At 46.7% G+C, this 9,385-nt stretch overlaps 1 protein-coding gene across 2 annotated transcripts; it reads right to left on the bottom strand.

Annotated features, from left to right (window-relative positions):
• Positions 1–232: 232 nt before the first annotated feature.
• Positions 233–8,136, bottom strand: Serpina10 (serpin family A member 10). 2 transcript variants are annotated; one of them, XM_076921305.1, is made up of 5 exons: positions 8,013–8,136; positions 5,578–6,322; positions 3,962–4,235; positions 1,657–1,807; positions 233–556 (listed from the first exon to the last, which is right to left on the bottom strand). In XM_076921305.1, exons 2-5 carry the CDS (start codon positions 6,281–6,283, stop codon positions 365–367), a joined length of 1,323 nt encoding a protein of 440 aa, XP_076777420.1. In that variant the 5' UTR covers positions 6,284–6,322; positions 8,013–8,136; the 3' UTR covers positions 233–364. The 2 variants fall into 2 exon arrangements, with proteins under 2 accessions (XP_076777420.1, XP_076777421.1); XM_076921306.1 differs by having other exon boundaries at positions 334–556; positions 1,657–1,853.
• Positions 8,137–9,385: the final 1,249 nt, after the last annotated feature.

Here is a 9,385-nt window from a genome sequence, read left to right as displayed (position 1 = left end):
CAAACTAAAACTAAAACACGTACTTTACAAGAGAAGGATCTGGAGAAGAGGTATGCCTGTGGGAGAATGACCACGTTCTCCCCAGAGCCTCTGACCCACACCTGCTGTCCTACTGATTATTTAGTCCAGGCATGTGTGCAGCAGAGAAAAGGAGAGACCCTCTCTAGCTAGTCTTCAGCTAAGGCTTTTAGGAGCAAGTTTAAAATGCCAGAAAGATTGCACAAACAGCTCCTTAAAGTGTGAGTTGTTTTAATTTCAGTGTTAATCAGAAAACAGCCATAGCAAACTGGCTGGGTACAGAGAACATATCCTTTACTGTCCACCACCAGCGTCTTGTGGTTCAGACACCTCTGGCTCACCCAAGTCACAGGACTGTGGGGTTCACCACCCTGCCCAGAAATAGAAGCATCCTGGACATCTCCTCATAGATGATGAAGTGAAAAGGCCGGTCCACTTTGATGACAGGAGGCATGGAGTAAGCGACAATCTCTGACAGTGTCCCTGACACGGCTTCAGTTCCCCTTTCATCCACCTCAAGCACCGACTGCTGTAAGACCTAGAAAAAGAAAGAACATGGAAGAACGTTTGTTTGGCAACAGGAAGGGAGAACTGACAGAAACTTCCCCTGGGTAGTTCTGCCCACCCAGCCATGTTCCTGGGGTTCACTGTGGCAGTCCATCTGTGCTAGGAGGTACACATGAGATTGTGCCAGAGAGTACCTCAGAAATTCAAACAATACCAGGAGGCTATGGGAAGTGCTGTAGGCTGGGCTTGGGACCAGGGAGCCTGGCTGGTAAATCTCTGCGTGAAGGTGTCTAGTAAGTATTTATTGGACATGTACTTCGTGATGCTGATTCTTGAGCTAAGCTGTTGGCCTTCGAAGGTACTTTGAGCAGCCTGGTATTGCTCTGCGGCATTTTCTAGGGTCAGCCTGAGGGTCTGTGGTCATTACCTGGTTGCCTGTACTCAGGCTGAGGTTATCATACTGGCTCCTACTCACATAGAATACCATTTTTCAATCTCTCAGAATTCACAGTTGTATGGGGGAAATGTGAACCCTCTCGATTGTAATGGTGGATGAGAGAGCGGTAATGAATCCAGGCCAGGAGCGCTAACTGGTTCACTGCAGTGCACAGAAGTGCTGCGAGAACCAAGAGGAAATGGATAAGTTCCCTGTCTGAAGAACAGGAAGGAGAGGGGAAACATGTGGAAACGAAGAACCAGAATGTCCTCTGAGGCTAATCATAGAGGAGGTATTTTTGACTACTTCATCATAAGGAATGAGGGTGGCCAGGTGATGACTGGGGGTTTCTTCCATACTAACGACAGTATATAGTTTCATGAGCTTTTCGATATTCAATACAGTACTGGTGAGTTGTAAACCAGTCTGTATGAGGGGCAGATATTTCCCTAAGCCTTGGGAGAAAAGAGGGATGGAGATCTTCCAATGAGAACCCAGTTAAAAGGGTATTTGAGTAACAAGGCTTGAGGTCCTTGGAACCCTCAGTGTAGGTACTACTTGAAGTTGTTAGAGCTGGAGTAAAATTCTCTGCTCCAGCTAGGCATGTAATCACAACGACATGGTTTGCAAAGTACGTGTTGGATTTAGTGATATTGGATGCTACAGACTGGGCCCCAGCATGGTCCCTGACTTGCCTTGGACACCTGAAGATCTCTTGCGGTGGCTGAGAGTTTGCTGAGGTCAGCAGAGGTGGAGAAGACCCTCCTGATTCCCATCTGCTTGAGCAGCTCGTGCATCTGATACCTCTGGTTCAGCTTGAACTTGGGAAAGAAGACCTCCATTTTCCTGTGGCACAAGGACCAGGCAGACGATGGTGAAATGGCTGGGGCTGCTGCTGAGGACATGTGCATTCCTTCAGGATTATTTCCTCTGCTTGATGCTATATAGCTCATGGGATCTTTTCATAGTGTTCTATCTCAGAGAAAATACCTCTGGGATATGAAGCACCACTGTGTTAATGCCAATGAGCTAGTTAGTTCATCAGCTCATTTTCCCAAGTCATTTTTAGTAAAGACTGTCCATTTCTGTATGGTTCAAAACAACCCCATCCAACTCCCTAGTTGCTTCCTGCATCCCAGAAGACTGCCAGAGGATGCTGTTCCCAGTCCAGCACCCTGGACCTTGACATTTCCAGAGAACTTGGGGAATGGGCAGACAAGGAAAGCAAAGACAGCTTTCCACTAACCCTGTTTTCTTAGCCATTTTCTGAGATATTTATTTTTCCTGTTGTGAGTTCTCTGAGAATATGAGATTTTGGAAAGATGAGTTTTGTAGCCCAGAAATTTTTTAAAAAATGTGAAAGTTGCTAATTAAATCAAATTAACCTTAATTTTTTAGGTTTCTTGCTCTGTAAAGAGTAGTCAAAAATACATCTAACAACGTCAAAGTTTTTGAATAGAATGATTGACATATGAAAGGTGTCCAGAGCTTTGCTTGGTACACAGCAGCTATCTCATAAACACACCCCTGCTCACTTCTCTCCCTGTGGTATAGCTGGACTGGGCTCCATGCTGGGAAAAACTGAGGATGTGACATGTCCTAAGTTTAAATTCATAAATATAATTGCTCAGCCAACATTCGTTAGGGTTTATGTTTCAGTCCTTGGCTAATGCTGAAAGAGTTAAAAAATGACAGAAAAATGAAAGCGGAAACTGTCGCCAGGACCTTCAGTTGAGTTCATGTCTGTACTAGCTGTGGAACGGCAAGACTTAATGGGCACAGCCATGAGGTTCTCATTGGAGCTGTCTGCCTTGTGCTCAGCAGGCAGACTGACTTCCAGCAAACACTGGAGTTTCTACCTTGCCTTTCCATTTCTTCTCTCCACACAGGGTCTCCCATGTTCAGGCTTACCTGCTCTCGTGGTACTAACCCCCAGCCATACACCTGTCAACTCTTAAGAGTCAGACTCTGGGCTCGCTGTGGCTTGGCCTCCTTCACATGGAGCTTAGGCAGACATTTCTAGTCCAGATGTTAGGACTGAGCTCTGAACACACTACCAGGCCTGTTCCTTTGACATTCTTACTAAGTGGTATACCCATCCTTGAGATGCTAAGACCCAAAACTATAGCTACCATTGACTGACAGATACCTCTTTGAATCTGTCTCTATTTTCTCTTTCTCTTGCTCTACACTCCGTTCCATATCTACTCATCAAAGCTGCCACTTCTTGCTTCCTGGCAGAGAGCCTTGTTTATGTCTTGTCACCTCATCTGCTACCACTATAGTCCAAATGTCAGCATCTTGACGTTATCCGGCACCCTTCTGACTGGCTCCCTCATGGCCCTCCTTATTAATGCCTCCTTTCAGCACAGGGTCTTGTATGATCTGTTAATCAGGTCTCCTTGAGCCTCTGATCAGAAGCCTCTGTGGCTCCCCATCTCCTGCAGGCAAAGCCTGTGACTTTTCTGAGTGTGTAATATAAGGCCCTGGGGTGGCTGTCCCTAAATCCCCTCACCTCTTCTGCAGTGGCTGCAGCCACACTGGCCACTTTGCTGTTCGTTAGAACCGCCAGCTGTGCTCTATCTTACAACTGCCTCTAAACACTCTTCTCCTCAGACAGACCCATGAAATTCACCCCTCATCACCAGAGAAGAACATCTCTGGCCTTGGCCTGCACCTGCCGAGGTGCTTTTTTCTTACAATGTTGTTTGTCTCCCTTTGCCTGGCTTGTTTACTGTTGCAGCCATGGAATCGATAGGTATCTCAATGGGTCAACGGTTGTATTTGAACAACTGTTGTTCATTAGAACAATAAAGCTAGGTCTAACCTGGATTGATGCTCAGGATAAAATAGAAATCAGGACAGAGATTCTGCTTCTGCCCACAGGACCTTGGTGCGCACTGGGAAGCATGGTCAGTAAGCCATGAGGCAGTAGGTAAAACCAGTTGGGAGTGTGATGGGGACGGCAAGCAAGTCTGTGCAGCTGGAGAAACGTCATACCTGATTTTCATATTCTGGAGCCATGTCTCCACGAGATCTATGGTCAAGTAGTCCTCCAGGGCCAAGTGGTCACCTGTTTTCTCCATGAGGACCACTAGCATGGTGGCGTTTCCTTGGTAGGGCAGTTTGAGGACGTGACAGCGGAACTTCTTATCAAAGGTGGAGGCAAAGTCCCCTTCCCGGTACATCATGGGCACCTTAACTGCCTTGTATTTGTCCAGGTGGAAAGTGTCAGCCTCAGTGAAGATGGGGTCAAATGGAGTCAGCCACTTCCCTGAACAAGTCAGAAGAGAGCCCCTGTAGAAACAAGCCTCCACAGAACACACCGGTCTTGCTTGGGTGGTAGAGGAGAGAGCATCCTGCCCCCTTTATTCCCAACTAAGAGTACCATTCCTTTTTCAAGTTTGCATGGACCACAGCTTGGGCTTCAAATTCCTCAAAGACCAAATGTCAGCTCTACCCATGACCCATCATAGAACCCAAACTTCCTCATTTCCTGGTGGATGGCTTCCATTGCCTGATGCACGAGGGACTCTTAGCTACCACATGGCCCCGGCATGACCATATGCAAACATACTTTACAGGTAGTGGGGGTGTGTCCAGCTCAGCATCACTTTTTGTGGCTTTGGAAGCAAGAGAGGCCAGCCACTACATCCCTCTACACTGAACTTGTTTTGGGGTGTCTGTAAATGGTCTTTCTACCTGGGGCTTTGTGGATCTCCTGGTATAGCTTTAAGCTCCAGATTCGTCCACCCCGTACTCTGTTAGAGCTAGAAGAAATTGGGGTTACAGAATCATGGGATCTCTCTTTGCATTTGGCCTTTGCCATTCATTGTGTGATCCTGTTCAAACTAGCTTCCCAAGCCTTCACCTTCATCCCCTTAACAAAGGAAACAGTGGCCCTACTCTGCTTGCTGATTGACTGCCAGAAAGAACTAATATGAAACCTCTTCCTTCCTGTGTTGAATAGTCAGTACCAAAGGTCATATGTAGCACATTGCATGTCAGCTCTTATAGGTCTATAACTATAGCAAGTGAGAGTCCTCAAGTTTTATGTAAAATTCCAAGACCAGGGGACTGAAGGGATGGCTTAGCCGATAAAAGCTTATACTGCTTGTACAGAAGATTCATTTGTTTCTTAGCACCCATGTTGGGTGGCTCACAACTCCAGCCCCAGGAGGATCCAGCACCTCTGACCTCCAAGTATACCTGCATTCATATGCACAGACCCACACATTATAATAATGGCAATAACAATAAATCCAAGGGCAGAGATTTTGCCCCAGATCACAAAAGCAGGGAATGGGGAGCCCAGAGGCAACCTGAGTCTTGCTGATAGTAAGCTGCTCATTCAATAGCCCTGAGTGAGCTCTTCCAAGCATTAGATGAAAACTAGGCAGGGGTGCTATGGAAACTGAGGACCACAGGTCTGCAGGTGGTGAGAGTGGGGGCCTCAGGGGAAGCATCAATCCCTCCTCAATGTATACTGAACCTGCAAAGCAGAGACCATGTTTGCAGAGCATCCTTTACGACTATTTGTATACTGACCAGAAGAAGAAAAGGGAGAAATGGGGTCAGGTTCTTTTGGCTCTGGGGCAACAGAAGATTCAAAATACCTTTGAACAAGATGTAGTCCACCAGAATTAACTTGGTTTCAGGATCAATCTCATCAAAAAGCTTGGGGATTTTCCCCTCAGTCTCTTTGATAATGTAGTGGTTCATGAGCCCTCTGGCTTGTGAGGAATTTAGAAAATTTGTAGGCACGTACTCTGTAGCAAAATACTTCTCGGATAGATTGAAATAGGTCTCTTTAATATCAAAGTCCTTGTGGATGAAGGCAACGCTACCCTGGGTGAGGCCCAGTTCCTGGTTTCTGGAAAAGGTCTCTTTGACCCTCTTGAAGAGGGCTGGAAGGGTCAGGGGTCCTGCCTGGCTCAGGGCCTGTAGGTTGAGTCCCATTTCCAGCTGGACTTTGGTCTCTCCCTCAGCCCCCATCATCAAGTTCACCATGGCCACAGACAGGCCAAATGGTGAGAAGATCACATTGCCATCGTGCCTCATGGAGATCTTTCGAAGCAGGCTGAACCCAAAGCTTGAAGTCTCATTGGAGAGCTGCTGGCTGGTCCTCAGCCAGAATTCCTCATTTTCATCATCGCTGGGGTCAGTCCATGTGTACTCTTCCCAAGTTCGATTCTCATAAGTTTGATCCTGAGACTCCAGGTGAATGGGAGCCTCTGATGAAGGGGAGCTGAGATTGAAACTGGTCACCAGCCACACCTCTGCCAGGAGGACAGGAAGAAAGAGGCTAGAAACCACCCTCATGTGGTCAGCTGTGGAGGCCAAGAGCCACTTCCCTTCATCCTAGGCAGAGAGAAAGAGAGCATTGGATGAATGAATGAATGAATGAATGAGAATAAAGAATACCTCAACACCTAATAAAACATCTTTGCCAGGCAAACATTCTCCATGACCCTTCTTCCTTTCTGCCAAGTTAAGCGTGGACTCTCCTGGATTTATTGCAGGTTAGCTATATAGCCTAGACTGACCTGGAGCACGTGGGTGGTATATTATTAATCCACCTGATTGGAGGAGGGTGGCATTTTACAAGACTTCTTCCAAGTCTCATCCTCTTGAGCAGGTCCTTGAGCAGCTTGTGGTCCCTCCCCCAGTTTCTGTTCCTTTGCTTCCCTCTGGCAGGGCCAGATATGGCCTTTTGTCTGGAGCAGGATCAGATGGGAGCTGAGGCTATTTGCTGATCTGCTTCAAGCTTTTTCTTTATCATTTGCCATTATTATTTTCATATCAAACAGCCTCTCCATGCTGAGTCACATGACCTTAATTTGTGACACCTTTGATTGGGGATTTGGAGGATCCAAGAGGGAATCCAGCCAAGAAAATGGAGGAGGCTTCCCCACAGTTTTTTGATTTAAGCCCCTCCCTTCTTGCAGCTCTTGTATACAGTTCCTGATAGGTCTTCTTTCATTTCTTTACCATTTCATCTCCAGTACCATACCTTCATTTTTTTTTTTTTTTTAATGGATAACCTACCTTTGTTCCTTCACAACTCAAAACTGAGGCCCTGTCCTCCAAGGTGAGGGTATGGCAAGGTGGGCCTTTGAGAAGTAACTAGAGGAGGTCTGAATTGTGGGGTGATCGTGAGGGATCTAGTGTCCTTATAAGAAGAGGAAGAGAGCCTTTCTCTCCCACCAAGAACACACTGAGAAGACTGACACCTGCAAACCAGGAGGTGGGCCCTCATCACAGCCCAGCCATGCCATCCCTCACTTTGGGCCTCTAGAACTGTGAAAACACATTTGTTAAATCTCCAGAATTGGCTATTTTGTCCCAACAGCCTGAGCTACCTGGGAGAATTCTGTCATGGTATTTAGCTCTGCTTTGTAAATTAAGCCCTCAGATTAGTCAGGATTCCATAGTTACTTCTCATTGTCTCAGCCATCAGGGGAACTTTCCAACACATCCGCACAATGTCCCCCTTTCCTAGAACTAAGTCTCCTGAAGTAGCCTGGTAACATCTGGCTGTTACTACACCTGCTTATGGAACAGTGTAACTTGTCTTTCCAGGTCCTTGATCACCATGGGAACTGTCTACAGTATATACAATATATACAGGGTGCTCCTGGGGCCTGGGGCACCATCAGGTGTGTGGAGGGCACACCTCGTCACACAGAGCTTGAAATGGGCTATCTACCTGACACTCAGCCCTGAGCATGTGTGTGGAACAGTGCCTCACTTGTCTTTCCCCAGCCCTGGCTCACTTGCCTGGGCAGTGAGCTGTGGCAGGCACATACCAAGCCTTCAGAGCCCTTCCCTGGCTGCCTCCTATCTATGGCTAACATGCTTTCTATGCCACCTGGAGCCCAACTTCAATGTACAGTCCTTTGGTGTTTAGATGAAAGACATGCTTTCCCTTTAACTCCCACCCCACTCCACTCCCCATTGAAGCCCCCTGGGAGAAAGTAAGAGCAGTTCTTCTCCCCACCCCTCCCTGTTAGGCACCCAAGAGGGTCCCCTACCATCCACCATCTCTTACCAGTCCCGGACTTCTGGTGCCGAGAAGATGATTCAGAGCAAAGAGGCAAGTATAAACTCTGCAGCCCAAAGCCTTCAGTAAATATTTGTTATTCCAAAGTGTGGGCCCTCTGGGACTGTTACTGATTAACACTTTGCTGGGATATGATTGAGTTTCCAGAAAACCAAAGAACTTCTGGTATTCCCTAGGCTTGTCCTATGGCCCCAACCATGACCAGAATTCACAAGAGACTCCCCCCCTCACTGGGGTGGGGATGAAGGTTCTAGAAAGAAGGTTATGTTGGGCCTCATGGCTGCTTCTGGGAACCATAAAGGGATTTGGATTGAATTTAAGACCCACTTTCTTGTCCAAAAGGAGCTGTCAGTCCAGTAGTGGAGACTGAATTCCTGTGGGGTCATGTCTTACAATACAAACCCTGTCACAAGGTCAATGTGCTACCTTCTGTCTCTTGAGACTGATCCTCTCAAGTTCTCAGAGCCTGAACTGGAAGACACCCTGTAAGACAACTTTTCAGACCTACAAGGTTGTCATATGTAAGTTTTGTTATGTGTCCCTTCCTATCCTTGAAGTGAGACAAAGTTAATATAGTCTACCCACAAAATTGAAAAACCCAGTGATAGGGGTTGGGGTTGTAGCTCAGTTGAGTGTACCCAGGGTTTGGTCCCTAGCACTGAATAAAATAAGGCACAGTGGAGCACACCTGTAATCCCGGCACTATATAAGTGGGGGCAGGAGGATCGGAAGTTCAAGGTCATCCTTGGCTACATAGCAAGTTTAAGGCCAACCTGGCTACATGAGATCCTATCTGGAAAAAAATAATAATAAAAGGATTTCTCAAATAACAAAACAGGTAAGAAACAATAATAATGTTCCAATTATAACATGAAGGCAAAAGAAAATAACATGTCTTTAAATAAAGTGAAATTCTAGAATCTCTGTGCTGGCAGATGTGGCCATCTCATGGCGGATGCTCATCTCATGATGGAGGCCAGTCACTGGACAGGAAGGCAGGCGGTGGGGAAGATCTCCATTACACAATGCACTGCCTGACAGGAAGTTTGTGGCCTGTCATCCTGAAGGCCATCTTGCTAGAAAGCAGACTGGGGAGAGTGGTTTTATACAGCAGACATGTGATCACCAGCTGGCAGGCTCCTCCTCACAGGTAGAGATGGTTAGCTGACACATATTACCTGAACCAAGGACTCCCAAGGTGTTTTCAGTTTTTCAAACCACAACAATGACATAGGTTAGTATATTTTATTAAAGATCATTATTGCCTTGTTATTGGTTAGCTTGCCTTAGTGTTGGAAGGCAGTTATCCAGAGAAGTGGGACATTGCGGTTGACAGGTCTAGAGCTCTGTCAGGTGAGTGG

The sequence above is a fragment of the Arvicanthis niloticus genome, chromosome 23 (genome assembly GCF_011762505.2).
Source record: "Arvicanthis niloticus isolate mArvNil1 chromosome 23, mArvNil1.pat.X, whole genome shotgun sequence".
Taxonomy (NCBI): domain Eukaryota; kingdom Metazoa; phylum Chordata; class Mammalia; order Rodentia; family Muridae; genus Arvicanthis; species Arvicanthis niloticus.
This window is presented reverse-complemented; position numbering and strand designations above follow the sequence as displayed.

Coding starts and splice junctions, on each gene's coding strand:
- Serpina10 (XM_076921305.1), bottom strand. CDS start 6,283: ATGAGGGTGGTTTCTAGCCTCTTTCTTCCTGTCCTCCTGGCAGAGGTG. Junction 4,236..5,577: donor GGACTACATCTTGTTCAAAG/GTATTTTGAATC, acceptor TGACTTGTTCAG/GGAAGTGGCTGACTCCATTT. Junction 1,808..3,961: donor CTCCAGAATATGAAAATCAG/GTATGACGTTTC, acceptor CTTGTGCCACAG/GAAAATGGAGGTCTTCTTTC.